The following is a 16,733-nucleotide window of genomic DNA, read 5'->3' on the forward strand; positions in this document are numbered from 1 at the left end:
TACCAGGCACAGTGGGTATTCAGCGTTGGGGGCAGCAAGAAAACTGTACCAGGCACAGTGAGTATTCAGTGTCATGGGCAGCAAGAAAACTGTACCAGGCACAGTGGGTATTCAGCGTCGGGGGCAGCAAGAAAACTGTACCGGCACAGTGGGTATTCAGCGTCGGGGGCAGCAAGAAAACTGTACCGGCACAGTGGGTATTCAGCGTCGGGGGCAGCAAGAAAACTGTACCGGCACAGTGATTATTCAGTGTTGGGGCAATGCACATTCAATGTCAAGGCAACCCTCTGTATGCCACCTTGTCTGAACAGAGGTGCACGTTCAGTAATAGACCAAGATAACTGCGCAGCTCCATATGAAATCACAGCTACCCACGGCCATAAGACCTTATAATGAGTCAGCCTATAGCCGGGGAAGCAATGACCCCTCCTGTTAGACTGTTTAAGGTAACTTATTTTTTAAATTTATTTTTCTTATTTCTCTTCAAATATTTGTATATCTGTACACTTGTAATTCTACTGCGACACGGTAATTTCCTTTGGGATCAATAAAGTATCTACCTGTCTAGGTACGACAAGCATTCAGTGACAGCTACAGTGACTCATCAACTCTGGGTATTGTTGAGTCATTGTTGGTACAGTGCACAGTCAGCAACGTGTCAATAGCAGTTCAGAAAGTACTTCATGTGAGATACAGTGATCCATTCAGAAGTAGATACACCTACATTATGTTTGCAGTCACAGAAACAGTGAGCGTGCAGTGGCAGTCCCACATTACTGAAAGATAACAGATCTCTGAATGAAACTGTTAATAGGTGCCTTTACATCTGGGTGCATATGCTCATGCACAGAAACACGCTGCTCACAGCAAGCACACAGAGGTACAGGCGCAGGATTTACAGCAGCTTAGAACTGGTGGAATGCATCACAGCAGTTCCTATTGTTTGGTCTTCACAACTTTGTGGTCCTTGATCACTGGCAGAAGACGACAACCGGTTCCGTGCATATATCACTGGGTTGATATCCTGACAGTGAGATCTGTCACAGAATAAGGAAACCCAGCCGTTCACTGCAGTAGGAAGACAGACTCAATGTATACAAGACGGCTTTTGCCCTTCTGGACATGAACAATGTAATGTTGTATCCCTGGCTCCTTGTCAATGATGGCACCAACCTTTTGAATGTACTGACCAACAGATCATCAGTACTGAATGGTTGGTTAATTCTCAGGGCTTTTCTCAGACCAAGTCACTTAGTTCTGATTGAGGATATGCTATAAATAGACTACCTGGGTTTTGCCAAGAGTTTCACAAATCCTGAACCTGCTTCTCCTTTGGATTCCACATGCACAACATGAACCGCTGGAATTCCCCAGTATTTAATCTGAGGAATGCACTTGGGAGTCTGTTGCAGCTCAACCTGGTGTTGGGTCTGCAAACTCATTTATTTAAACAGTAGTGGAAAAGAGTAAAGTGAGTTATGTTTCATTTAATTACTCGTTTTACAACAATTTTTAATTAGCATTCAGTGACTGTTTAGATCTTAATATTGTTAAAGTTTCAGTAGGGTATTTTCAGTAACGCTTCTGAATGTCATCCATTGACAGAAACATTGAAAAAACATTTGACAACTTTGAGTGCAAAGCTGGTGATGGGGGCTTTAGCAAAAGTGAAAGGTTTTCTCAGCTGTTTCTGAAGCAGGGCTTGGCAGCTCATATAGAAGCAGTGTCCAAGCGAGGTTCCACAACCATGAGTCGGGGCTTTCCACTGGGACTTACCCTTCAGTGGGTCTAGCCTTTCGGATAGGAATACAGGGCGTGTCGAAAGCAAACCACACTCTCAAATCGGTACCTTGGCCTGGTTAAAACAGGATGTTAACTGAAGATCCTGAGGAAGTCTAAGTATCCTTTTCAATATAGAGTGGAGGTCACCATCCATGGGAAGGGGCCTTCATTACCTTGCCATCCTCCATTCCTCGTTGAAAGTCGCGTGACTCTCCGCAGCCCTCGCTTATTGACTGGTAGTAGTCACCTCTATTTTGCCGTTTCACAGCACTTTCTGATCTCCGAATCGAGTCTTGTCTTTGCTTAGAAACAGGAGGGTCCTCCAGTGGGAGCTGGAAATGAAGCAGAAACGAGGGTCTGTCAGTCAGGACACCAGGCAAAGTCTAGGATTCAGAATGGCCCTGATGCACCACTTCTGTTCAGAAGAATGGAGAGGGAATGGAAGCTTGGGCCAGTCATTTTAACATTAATACAAGATTAAATGTTCAAATCTAATAAAAAGAGCTTGACAACAAGGCATTTGGAAAATCATAAAATGGCTGGGGAGTGTGAGAGGGAACTTGTTTTTCACATATAGGGCTGAGAGATCTTCTGCTAGAAAATAGTAGGGTAAAGTAGTGGGTAAACCAGTGATGTGGTGCATTTAGATTCTGAAAAAGTCTTCAGTGAGGTTCAGCAAAATAAACTACTACATAAAATTGGGGTTCAGAAGTTGGAGATCATTTGCATGGGAAGAAGTTTGGTTAATGGATAGAAATGGAATAAAAGGCCCATTTTGGGTTGCCAACCAAGTACTATTGAACTGTAAAGTGATCAGTGCTTGGATCTTAGCCATTTACCATCTACTTCAGGGAGTTAAGAGAAGGAAATAGATCCAAGCTTGTTGCCAATATAAAGTCAGGTGGAAATGTAAACTGTGTGTAAGACACAAAGTGGCTGCAAAAATATTTAGGCTAAGTGATTCTTCAAGAAGATATGTCCACCATGGCAGCAAAAATGGAGAAGTTCTCTTTTGCAAGGTAAACAACGACAGACTGGCAACTTGGTATTCAGACAGATTTGCTGTTCTTGTACACAAACCACAGAAAGCTCGAATGGAGGTCCAGCAATCGATTTGAAAAATAAATCATTTGCCAGTCTATTTCAATTGTGTAAAGAATTTGAAGAAATCTTAGTGCCATGCGTTGAGTTTCATTTCGCAGAGTGACTGCAAGGAAGGTTTACTGTCAAGTCAAGTCAAGTTTATTGTCATTTCAGTAATAAACTGCTGGTATAGTAAACAGAAAAAATGAAACAATGTTCCTTTAGGACCCTAGTGCTACATGAAACAACACAAAACTACACTAGACTATATGAGATAGCACAAGGCTACACTAGACTATGTAAAACAAAATAAAAACTGCACTAGACTACAGACCTGCACAGGACTATGTAAAGTGCACAAAACAGTGCAGGGCAGTACAATAATTAATAAATAAGACAATAGGCACAGTAGAGGACAAATTACAATATAGCAATAAATGATGCAGATGTCAGTCTAGACTCTGAGTATTGAGGAGTCTGATGGCTCGGGGGAAGAGACTGATTGTAGAGAGGTTACAGATTGTTCCTCAAGGTGACTTGTAGGAAAGAGAATGAAAGAGAGGGCACTTATTCCCAAAGTTTAGAAAAACATACAATTCTTAAGGAATTTAATGGAGTTGATGCTTGGAGCATGTTTCTGAGGGCTGGAGAGATCAGAACAATGAATCAGCTGTTCTGCACTGAAGTGAGATTTCTTAACTTTAAGTAGGTATAGATCCTTGGAATTGTCTATCTCAGATGAATATAATCTTTATATATTTTAAAAACAAAAAAAAGACGTATTGAATTGATCAAGAAGGAAGGATTGAGGTAGAAGATCAGCCTTGGTTGTCCATTGAGAGTTGTTCCTACCATGGTAGTGGGCTGTGGGGGGATTGGAATGAGCTGAAGAAATGATATAGAGAGGATAATGTGGGATATGTGCAGGATAAGAGAAACCAGGTGCTCAATCCAGTGCTGATGAAGGGTCCAGGCCTAACACGTCGACTGATAATTCCCATCTGCCTGACCTGCTGAGCTCCTCCAGCACATTGTGTGCATTGCTTTTGGACTATTGATACTTTTTGAGTGGATGGGGAGTGGATCGTTGGAGTTTTACTGTAATTGGTACAGACTCAATGGGCTGAAGTTTCAGTACTGTATGATCCTGTGACTCTGTTGCTTAGTGACTTCATCCAGCATCTTAACTACGAGAAGTAAGATCATGCCAAGTAAATCTTCACCACCAGTAGTGGTGCTGGATAAAGAGAACCGAAGAACAGCTAACAGACCTTGTTATGGGGAAGTTCTTTTCAAAATTACCAAGTTTGTTATTGTTTAGAATGTAACTAGTACAACTGAGTGATTATAAATTATGTCACGCAGAGACCCCTGTCCCATTGCACAATATCCCTCAGTCACACATAGTTCACACATTACACCAAGCTTTTTTCACCACACACCAAGTACAGACCACTCACCCATTACACAGCTCTCCTCAACGGCTTAGTGCTTCCCTATTACACATATATGTTGCTCTTCAGTTACATCACCATCCTTACACATGACTTAACAGTTACATGGCGATCAGCCTACTTGACCATCTGAGAGCGCCTGCCTGTTAACAACATGTTCAGTTATTCAGCAGTTGCTCAGCACTCCTCAGATACATGGCATCAACCGATCGATTGCATTCAATGCTTACCCGTTACCAGGAGCTTGCTCGGTACACAGGGCACGTCACACTAAACAGTACTCAGTTGTCACGAGGCTGAACGATATTTGGACGGATTCACTTTCTCAGGCAACCAGTCAATCTCACCACGTGCTTTCCCTGGTCGTAGCACAATCTGAGAAAAGGTTACAGGGTTTACGCTGACAGACTACACATTACCTGAAACTCTGAAGAGACACTGTTCACTATCCCAATTCTAAAACTGTTGGCTGACCAGTTGATGATGTCCACCTCTGCATAACTTAATGCTCAACTCTCTAATGAAGTTGGGTTCACTCAGTTCACTGATTTAGTATGGATTACAGACCAATGGAAAGCTGAATCTAGCCTAATCTATAATAGACATTCCATTTCCTGTTCTTGGCTTAATACTCCCTCTGCTACACTGCCGATTAGATTCCCATAACTCCTCTGTCTCGAAATGCTCAGAGTTATAAAGACTATAGCAACGGATTATGGAGCTGTAATTAGCAGCCACTCAATTATTTAATGGTGGATCAGGTGGCTAATTAAATCATCAGTCAAGAGCCAGCGAGGAGCAGGATACTGAAACTATTGTGGCGGGCTGTAGTCGCTCCGCTCTGCATCGCTGCTCTCCTCTTCTCTTGTGTCAGTCGAAGACAATGCAAGGGTTTTAAAATATATGAGATTATTTCCCACTTAAGCAAGTCCCTGTTATCCTGCGTACAGAGCTGAGGCAATCAACTGAGCATGGAGCATAAATAAGGAGCCAGGACCATTTGTCAGCAATACGTATCTTTGCAATGACTTGGTTCAAGAATACGCCCAGCTAATTAGATTAATGTATGTCATCGCTGGGTTTTAATACTCCGTTTTTAAATGAAGCTTCAATGAACTTACTAATAATGATGTTAATGTCATGGAAAATAGCTTTCAGCTCCAAAAGCAATGAATTTAAAAACATGCATTCCCATCTGATTTGAGGGTCTTCAAGATCTCTCATACTGACCTCGTCAGTGTCCCCCATTTTAGCTGCACTCTCTTTTGCAGCTACACCTGGCACTAGGTGTAGACCCTTTGTGGTGAACTACATATACCTGTCTGGACACGCCCCCTGATGACTGCTCCTGTGGCTCCTCCCACAGACCCCTGTATAAAGGTGGTGGAGGTCTGAGCCCGGCCTCTCAGTCTCCAGGATGTAGTATGGTGGTCAATCACTGCTTGTGCCTTCTTCCAGTCAATAAAAGCCGATACCTCGCCTTTACGTCTCAGAGTGAGTTATTGATGGTGCTGATACCACCCTTACTAACACCATACCTCAGAATCTTTATCTCAGTTGTTCCTTCCACCTTGCTGACTAGGTTGTTCTGCAACTTAGTGGCATCGAAGCACTACTCTTATGCCAGAGCTTACCCAGACTTCCCTAAGGATGTCCAGGTTACCAGCACTATGCCACGCTTTTGTCAGCTTTTTGCCCTTCTCTCACCTGCCATGTCACGGAATATTCCTGGAACCCAATGGGGCAGCATGACTTTCTGTAGGCCCGCCAGCTCTCAGGCTGGAGAGTTGCCCACTGAATCTGTGCCAGTGCAAGCTCGCTGTGAGTATGGCAGACCCCTTTCAAATAAGTGGAGTCACAGAGTAACACAGCATGAGAACAGGCCCCTCAGCACAACTTGCCCATGGTGTTCATGTGCGTCCCACATCCCTCTAAACCCCTTCTGTCCACATACTTATTCAAGAATATTTTAAATTTAGAAATTGTATTTACCTCAAACACTTCCTCTGGCAGCTCATTCCACATGCATACCACCCTCTGTGTGAAGAAGATACCCCTCAGAGCCCTTTTAATCTTTTTACCTCTCACGATAAATCTATGCCTTCTTCTTTCTAGTTATCTGTTCCCAGAAGAAAAATAAGGAGTTAACTTTAAATTATTTATCCCTGTTCTGATCATTTTAATAATCTTCCAAAATGTGCATCTGCTATGAATTTAGAATATATTTTGAATGTTTTACATTTCCTGAATGATATGGAAAGCCTTTGAATGCTAATCTCAAACATTCACTGATCCTAGTCACACCACTTTGTAAGTGGTGTGTTTGAGGCTGTCAAAATGTTTTTGGAATACAGACAACATTGAGACACCTCCTCCATACACTGAGCCATGTCAGAGAGGCTACCAGAGGAGGTCGCACTGGTGTTTAGCACAGAATAATGAGGACCAGGGCAAGTGACTAGTGATTTCTGGGCAGTAACAATTCCAGTCCAATTTCCCTTTTGTATCAAATTCTAATTGATAATTTTCTTTTAAAAAGATAATTGTTTAAAGATGTTATTCAAAAACAAGAAACGCACACAAAATGCTGGTGGAGCACAGCAGGCCAGGCAGTGTCTATAGGAAGAAGCACTGTCGACGTTTCGGGCCGAGACTCTTCGTCAGGACTTCCCGAAACATCGACAGTGTGTCCTGACGAAGGGTCTCGGCCCGAAACGTCGACAGTGCTTCTTCCTACAGATGCTGCCTGGCCTGTTTCGTTCCACCAGCATTTTGTGTGTGTTGCTTGGATTTCCAGCATCTGCAGATTTCCTCGTGTTTGCTTTTTAAATTCAAAAACAAGATGTTGTTTTAGAGCTGGATTATTAATAATTATAATATGGCCAACATTTATTCCTCACCCAATTTTATGGCCCCTTTTGGCCTTCTTAATCACTTGCTTAAGCACCTTCCTGCTATCTCTATATTTTACAAGGGTGCTGTCTGATTTTAGCTTCCTAAGCCTTCCATATGCTCCCTTTTTCTTCCTGACTAAATTTATTGTCCCTTGGTCATCCAAGGTTCCATTACCTAACCATCCTTCTTTGTTCTTATTCCTTACTTAAGCATTCTAATCTGGAGCTTCAATTAACAGGTCTTTAAATAATTCCAACCGCACCCTTTAGCTCCTGTATTATTCTGTTGTAATTTGTCCTTCATCAATTTCGTATGTCACCAAAAACTCTCACAAATTTCTACAGATGTAGCTCAGAGAGCGTTCCAACTGGTTATATCACTGTCTGAAATGGAGGGGCCCCAGCACAGGGTTGGAAGAAGATGCTAGAAAGTTGCAAACTCAGTCAAATCCCTCGTGGGCTCTAGCCTGTCCAGCATCGAGGGCATCTTCAAAAGGTGATGTTACAAGAAGGCGGCATCCATCATTAAGGACCCCCGTCACCCAGGACATGCCCTCTTCTCATTGCTGATATTAGGGAGGAGGTACAAGAATCCAAAGGAACACACTCAGTGTTTTAGGAACAGCTTCTTCCCCACCACCATCAGATTTCTAGATGGAAAATGAACCCATGTACACTACCTCACTAAGTTTCTCTCTCTCTCTATATATATATATATTATAATTTATAGTTTTTTTTATCATGTCTTGCACTATGCTGCTGCCACAAAACAACCGATTTCATGACATATGTCAATGATATTAAACCTGATTCTGACTCTGATTCAGGCTACGTCCACACTAGACCGGATAATTTTGAAAACGCCGGTTTTGCATAAAAATGACAGGCATCCATACCAAGCATTTTTGAAAATACCTCCGTCCACATTAAAGCAGGTATTTGGGTGAATCTCCTCCTACTGGGCATGCGCAGGACATATCTACAGAAAACAAGTGACATGTTTGGTGTCGAATCTCACTGTGAAAGTGCGCGTTTGTGCAGTCACAGACTAGAAAAACTTAAAAGGAAATTGATAAACAACGGACAGCTGTTGGCTCTCGCGCAGGAGGACTTAAACTAAAAAAAAACAAATACTGGAGCGTACGGAGGCAACCAACAGGGAGTTCACGGACACTATGACCCAGCTGACGACAAACATTGAGAAACTGACGAACTCCGCTGCATTAATAAAGCATCTTGTTAAATGTGTAAAACATGTCTGCATCAGTGTTATCTTGTTTTTCCACACAATGTTACATTTGGCTGTTATACATTTATTGTCAGAGAAGTACTTGCATAAATAGGTAAACCACCTTCATACAAGCAAGGACAGAAAACAGGTCAAAGTGAGTATACTTATTTATTCAGTAAGTTATGGGTCAAAGTATTTGGTGAATACATTTCTAACTCTTCTGGCTTCAGTCTCGTTGCTGTCTGTTCTGAAATTGTTAGGTTGTGTGGAGAGTTGTGCTCAAGAAAACAATGAAATGCCACACTGCCGCCACCATCTGTTATGGCACATCATCAAGTCAAGTCAAGTCAAGTCACTTCTATTGTCATTTCAACCATAACTGCTGGTACAGTACATAGTAAAAATGAGACAACGTGTTTCAGGACCATGGTGTTACATGACACAGTACAAAAACTAGACTGAACTACGTAAAAAACTACACAGCAAAAAACTACACCAGACTACAGACCTACCCAGGACTGCATAAAGTGCACAAAACAATGCAAGCATTACAATAAATAATAAACATGACAGTGTTTTTAAAAATCTCCAGTTACCCCATCCACACTACTCTGCCCAATTGGCATTTTCAAATTTACACACTATGGAGGGTGTTTTAGAAAAGCTCAGTTTTCAGGGGAGGAAAACATCACTTCAGTGTGGACAGAGGGTCAAAACGAAGAGAAAAAGCTTCAGTTATGATTTATCCGGTCTAGTGTGGACGTAGACTTAGTAACTTTCTGCAAGAATCCAGTTTATCCTTACTCATAACTATCTTAAAACATGAAATGTGTTCATAATTCCCAGAACGTTCACCCACTATCAGGTCTGCCACTTGGACTGGCTCATTTTCAAAACCAGGCCCAATATGTTCAATCCTCTAGCTGGACTCTACACATGCTGATTTAAGAATTCCCACCCTCTCTAAGCTTTGAGGAAGTTCTGATCAATCTGAGGGAAATTAAATTTCCCCACTATGACAACCTTGTTGTCTCATACCTTTCCACAATCTGTCCATATTTCTGACTTCCACCTCTTGGTGTCTACTGGGAGACGTATAGAATAATCCCAACAATGAAATTGCACCTGTCCTACTTCTGAGTTCCACCCAGTGGAACATTGCCTTTATGTATGAGCCCTCTAATATGTCCTCTCTAAGTACTACTGTGACAAATTCCCTAATGAGTAGTGCAACTGCTCCACATTTTTTATCCCCCACACCCATCACATCTAAAACAATGAAACCTGGAGAATGTTGAGCTGTCAGTCTTGTTTCTCATGCAACCAGTCTCTGTAATGTAAACACCATAACACTATATACCGATCCAGGCTGGAGTTCATTCTCATTGCCCATAATACACCTAGTTCTGTGTACAAAATTGGTTTCCATGTTTCCAACTTGTAAAGGCTGCAAAAATATTCACGAGGATGATGCCAAGATTGGAGGGCTTGAGCTCTAAGAGGAAGTTGGAGAGGCTGGGCTATTTTCCTGGAGTGCAGGAGACTGAGAGGGTGAACTTATAGCAGTATATAAGATTATTAGGGCATAGATAAGGTAATTGGTTGCAGTGGTTCTATCAGATTAGTGGAGTCTAAAACTAGGAATTATGATGAAAAAAGGAAAGATTTAAAGGGGTCATGCAGAGGTTGGTGGGGAAGTGGTGGAGGGGAGTACGACTACAATATTCTGGTCAGCGACATGGACTGAAAAACAGATTCAGAGAGTTTTGGGCCAAAGGCAGACTTATGGAACTAGTTCAGGTAGGCAACTTGCTCAGCATGGCCATTATTCCCAATGGCCTATTTCTTGGCTGTATAATTCCCTGATTCTAAGATATTGCATAAATAAATACACTTTATTAGTCGAGGCACTGAGTTCAAAAGTCAGGAGGTTATGTTGCAAATTTATAAAACTCTGGTTAGGCCACATCTGGGGCATTGTGTACAGTTCTGGTTGTCCCACTATAGGAAGGACGTTGAGGCTCTGGAGAGGGTGCAGAAGAGGTTTACCAGGATGCTGCCTGGTTTAGAGGGCATGTGCTATCACGAGAGGCTGGACAAACTTGGACTGTTTTCTCTGGAGTGGCAGAGGCTGAGGGGAGATCTGATAGGGGTTTATAAGATTATGTGAGGCATAGATACAGTAGACATTGTGCATCTGTTTCCCAGGGCTGAAATGTCTAATATCAGAGGGCATGCATTGAAGGTGAGAAGGGGTAGGTTCGAAGGGGATGTGAGGGGTGAGTTTTTCACTCAGAGAGTGGTAGATGCCTGGAATGCACTGCCTGGTATGGTGGTAGAGGCAAACATATTAGAGGCTTTTAAGAGATGTTTAGATAGGCACATGAGTATGAGGAAGATGGAGGGATATGGGCATTGCATAGATAGGAGGGATTAGTTTTGGGGTTTTTAATTTACTTTTTAGCTGGTTCAGTGCAACATTGTGGGCTGAAGGCCTGTTCTTGTACTGTACCTATGTTCTAAAGTGCATCTAACCAATTCCCTGGAATCTTTGGGATTGCTAATGATAATGCAACCATTTGGAAGTACATTCCTGTCCACAACCATCCTCTTCCTCTGGAAACTACTTTGGTCCTATTATTGTCATGGTCACTTCTGGCAATTGCCCACCTGGCTATTTACCTCAGGAATTGGGCCTCAATCACCTCGTTTAGTTCCAATCATTCTCAGGTTCCACTAACTACAAACCTGTCTTCCAACAGCAAATGCCGTATAAAAACTCTGTGACCATAACGAGGAGCTGCCAGTTTGTTGGTTGACTCTGGTGTGAGTTACCCTGTTTCATGGTTCCTAGGACAACCAGTTCTAGGTCTAGCATCACTCCTGGATACTGACTCCATGCTCATTATGTTCATAATGCCTCCTGACTCTGCCCCCATGCCTGTGTTCTGTACTTGGGTTTGTTCCACTGCCATATCCTTGCAACAACTATATCCTTAGATTATGCACCAGCCCTAACACTATTCTGAGTAAAGATCATTCATGTATAGTGTTAACCTTTGCCTGATGTGTGGAGAATTTCTACTCTGATGTATACAGTGCTTTGCTTTTCTGCAATGATTCAAGCTCTTTGTCCTCCCCCAATTTTGCCCTCTGGGTAATACCTGATTTTGATCTTTTCATTGTTGGCAGCTGTGCCTCCTTCACTTGTGCATGCCCCAGGCTTTGGAATTCACCCCCAAACCGCTCTGCCATCCTAACTTGATCTACTTGAAGCTGCTTTGGAAAAAAAAGCCTACCCCAACTTTGATCACCGATTCTACTGACTGTTCATGTTGGTTTGTGCTGAAATGAGTTTGATGCACTACTATGAAGCTCTCTGAGAGAAGCTTAGAGCTTAATGTTGTTGTTGTACCTGGATCTGATGCAAAGGGAGCAGTAGGAAGTGCTTCCTAAGCAATGCTTGGGAATGAATCTCACAGGTGGGATTTTATTTGGTATATCCTGGCTGAATTCTTGGCTTCATCCTTGCCCATAAATTCACTTCCATGGGAGGAACAGCAGGAATAGGATACCTTGATCCCACACTGCTTAATGAATTGTTCACTTGATTTCTTCTGTTGCCCCCCACCCCCCATATCCCTAGTGATTCTGCTGACAGGTTAAAAATCTCGATATTCAGAGGGTCGGGATGGCATGGGGAAGAGAGTTTCTTATGTTCAACATTTCTTAGCAAAGCATCCACACTGGTGGGGGATGAGGGGTCGCTGCTTTGCCGCTGCTTATGTGTGGGAGGGGGGAGCTGGGGGGGTGGTTGGGTTTCTAACATTTAACTGTCATTCTTTCTTTGGGCTATTCCTCTGTTTTTCTGGATGTTTGTGAAGAAAAAGAATTTCAGGATGTACATTGTATACATTTCTCTGACAATAAGTGTACAGATTGAAACCTATTGAACTTTGGTTCTTTCTGGTAAAGCAAACTGATAGTGCATGGAGCCTGATGCCTTGAACTCCTATTCCAGATCAACTAAGTTTAACATCAAAGCAGAACTGAACACAGAAACCTTTTGTTCTGCATCAATTCTAATGGGAGTGATTCAGGGACTGGGATAATCTATAAGAATCTCAGGTATGTTTGCTCAGTATCTTCATAATTTGACTTAGATCACAGAAATCACTAAGCAAATCTTTTCATAAGTTGCCTTTACGTGCTTACATCTGTTTAGCTCTTTCCTCTATAATTGCCATTCAACTATACTGTATATGGTAGAAATGATCCCTTCAGCTTCACCAGACTAAGTCCATGCGTGTACTGCATCTAGTCAGGTATGTTTGTGTTGAGTGACCCCATCAAGGGAAGCGCACGAGGTTACTCACTCTACACACTAACTCTGAACAGGTGTACCCAAAGTGAGACATTCCAACTCCTTTCAAACAGAACACTTGCAATGGGAAACAAACTCTTTTTCCCTCACTTCACCATGCCACTGCCCCACTGTGTTGGACAGTGGATAAAAATGATCAAATTCAGCAGGTGGCTGTGACTATAGTAGTTTCCGTGGTCAATATGTCTGAGCGCAGTAACTCAATAGGTGTTCTATATTTAATGAGGAATGTGATCTGCTTGTTACATCCTGTTCTCTTGTGTAGTTATTTAGTAAATACAGAGCCTCATGGAGCACAACAATGATGGATGATCATTATGAAAGCTTTTGTACTCTCCATCACTTCTTATTAAGTCTTAAATCAAACATGGAAAAAGTCCACCGAAGCCCATTTCATCCAAGGCCACGTGAGGAGGTTTTGCTGTGGGCATAACTAAACCCTTTCAATTACTGGTGAATCCACTCGGTAAAGTTCCAGGCAACTTTTCACCAGTTCATGAGGGCAATTAGGTAAAAACTTATAGCATCACTCCACTCACATCCAAACACTAAGCTCATGCAGATTTGCCTCTGAGTCTTATCATAAAAGGTTCAAATCCCTTTACACTCTTGAGCATAAACTCCAAGTTGACATCTTAGTGTACTACTGCAGGGATGTCACAGCATCAGTTCCAGCACACAGATGAGAGGTTAATCTGAGACCTTCAACTGTCCAAAGAAAAGCGTCGGAATTCATTCCAGTGTTGGAACTTAAAACAGATTATCTCATTGCTACATCTGGGAATCTTGCTGTACGCAAATGTATAACAGTGAAATTATTGCTGTGCCACCAGACTCGCAGCTGCGTCGCCGGTTTGGCAATTGCTCTTGTGAATTATGCGCATCCCAGCAAATTACTGTTTCATTATGGTGATATTTAACTCCCTTCTTTGCATTGTAGTCTGGTCGAGACTTGAACAAAGCACAGTAATGTTACGCTTCCTGCTTGTCTGAGAAAGAGGACCACCATTTCAACTGACGCTGGAGAGGAGCAGTATTCGTTTAATATTTAGATATTATTTTCAGCTGTAGAGTTGGAATTTTACTTTCAGTTTGGGAGTTCTAGTTAACGGTCCTGTTGGCCTAACGTTTAGTGTTTTCCTTTCCCTTAAAATCCTGCAAAGTTTGCATTAGAGTCAGTGAGCAGTCGATGCGCGTCAGTGTCTCTCACTGCACCTGGGCCAAATCAGAATGTTCTGGCGGTATCTAGCTAAGCACTGGAATTGTCAAGGTATACCAAGGTCAAAGTACTAGTAAATGGGATGGGTACTTCATCGTTGGCATAGACATGATGAGCCAAAGGGCCCTTCTTTCTCATTGTTGGTATCAGTCTCTGTCTTACGAATTATTTCCATTTTTATGGTAAATCTTTTTGTCACGTTCACATGGTCGACATTGCTCAGACACCCTCTATTCCTTCCAGGATATGACCCAGGAATGGTCTCTATTTTGTTTGCCTTTTTGTGAGAGCCAGTTGTGGTAGGATCATTCCTAGGTACCCTTTATCCTTGTTCCCCCCTCACAACCACCACTCCCTGCCTTCTGTCCCACCATCCTTCTATGCTCCATATTAAATTCTACTTTGTTGATAGAAAAAGCTCAGGAAAGAAACACAAATTTATATGACATCAAGTCATCCTGAGCACTGTGCACCCATGAAATTACTCTTCAATTGCACTCTCTGGTGTAAGTTAAGAAATTTGTATACAATAAGCTCCTCCAAGAGCAAGACAACAACTGGCCAGATATAGCAGTGACATTGATTGACAGATATATATCAGCTAGGGCATTAGAGAGATAATTCTCTCCTCACTGCCCCTCACAATCCACCACCACCAGCTCCTCTTCAAAGGAGTCCTTTAAATTTACATATAATTCAAAACAGTTCTCAACTGAAGATCTCATTTCAAAGATGTGCAACAACTGGGGGAATATTGTCTGGTTCTGAAATTGATGCAATTTGATGTGTTTCATTCACCACTGACCCTTGAATTCTGCAATCCTATTGTTGGGAACGACTTTGCATTATATCATTAATAATCAGTCTGCTTGGAACATCGGACCACACAACGGCCAAAATGAGCCGGTTAGTCTTTCTTTAACATAATTCCACTAATCATATGTCTTTTCCTGGGGATTATTGATCCATTTGGAACAAATCAGAATTCACTTTATTTAAGACTATACACAATGTAAGCGCATGTACAGATGTTTATGATGAGGAATGATTCTTTCTACTGATGCAGCAAGGTAGTGGCTTATAGAAGATAAAAAGAAAACAATCATCCATTCTGGAACTTCATAGTTCCAGAATGAATAGTGCCTCACCATTACCGCTTACAAACGTAGGTCTTCACTCTGTGTAAAGTCTCAGCTTTCTGCATCATTGCTTGCCAGCCTCTCGTGTTGTTAGAACCATAACACTAGAGGTTTTCTAAGGCTCTCCCTAGGAGATTGGGGATGACATACTTGCAGTTCAGTTTTTGTGGGGAGAACCACAAGCATTTCCAAGATGTTCAAGAGGTCCCCAATATCAGTTTGTGAGATGATGTGCTCCTTCTGTTACTTATGCTGGGCTTTTGAGTGAGTCCAAATCATGGACTTATGATGTTCAATGCCAGTTTCTCCTTCACCATCTGAATGATCTGTGGAGATGTTGCATTCTTTCAAGGAGGCTATGAACACAACTTTGGATCTTTTCCTCTGCCTACCAGCTACTCTCCTCCTATGAAGGAGATCAGGACAGAGCATCTGTGTTGGGAAACTGATGTCAGGCGTGGAAAAATGTGACCTGCCATCATAACAGCCCGAGTGTAACCAAAGGCCTCAGTGACAGAGAGGACCCTGAGGTTGCTTTGCTTCTCCTACCAGTGAGTTAGGAGGGCGGGGATTATTGTTGACTAGTAGACTCAGTTTTGAGCCAGATCTGAACATAGAACATAGGACAGAACAACACAGTACAGCCCTTTCAGCCCACAACGTTGTGCCAACTTTCCAACCTACAACTCGATCAAGCTGACACTTCACTCTCACATAGCCCTCGATTTTTCTTTCACCCATGTATCTATTTAAGAGTCACTTAATGACCCCAAGGTATCCGGCTTTACCACCACCCCTGGAAGCACACTCAATGCACCCAACATTTTCTGTGTCAGAAAATCCTGCCTCTGACACCACACCCCCCCATACTTCCTTCCAATCACCTTTTAAAATGATACCCTCTTGTATCAGTCAGTTCTGCCCTGGGAAAAAGGCACTGGCTGTCCACGTGATCCATATCTCTTATCAAGTCACCACTCCTCCTCCTTCACTCGAAAGAGAAAAGCCCGAGCTCACCCAATCATTCCGCATAAGACATGCTCTCTAATTTAGGCAGAATCCTGGTAAACCTCCTTTGATTCCTCTCTAAAGCTTCCACATTCTCCCCTGTAATGAAGTGACAAGAACGGAACACAATTCTTGAAGTGTGGTCTAACCAGGGTATTTTCAAGCTGCAGCATTGCCTTCCAGCTCTTGAATTCCCCTGACTAATGGAGGCTGACACACCATATGCATTCTTAACCATCCTATTAACTTGCACTGAAACATTGAGGGATCTATGGATGTGGACCCCAAGACCCCCCTGCTCCTCCAAACTAATAAGAATCTGCCATTATCCCTGAATTCTGCTATCAAGTTTGACTTTCCAAAGAGAATCAGTTCACACTTTTCTGGATTGAACTCCATCTGCCACTCTCAGAACATCTCTGCACCCTATCAATATCCCTTTGACAACCTTCTCACAACACTACCAACCTTCATGTCACCTGTATACTTACCAACCCACTCTTCCACTTCTTCATCCAAGTCATTTATAAAAATCACAA

At 42.4% G+C, this 16,733-nt stretch overlaps 1 protein-coding gene across 1 annotated transcript in view; it reads right to left on the reverse strand.

The window, feature by feature from the left end:
• The window catches only part of espnla (espin like a), a 149,515-nt gene that overhangs the window by 20,624 nt on the left and 112,158 nt on the right, over window positions 1-16,733 (reverse strand). Inside the window, exon 6 of the mRNA XM_073039006.1 lies at window positions 1,956-2,114. Coding sequence (XP_072895107.1) covers window positions 1,956-2,114 — 159 coding nt within the window. The remainder of the gene's footprint in view (window positions 1-1,955; window positions 2,115-16,733) is intronic.

The sequence above is a fragment of the Hemitrygon akajei genome, chromosome 3 (genome assembly GCF_048418815.1).
Source record: "Hemitrygon akajei chromosome 3, sHemAka1.3, whole genome shotgun sequence".
Lineage (NCBI taxonomy): Eukaryota > Metazoa > Chordata > Chondrichthyes > Myliobatiformes > Dasyatidae > Hemitrygon > Hemitrygon akajei.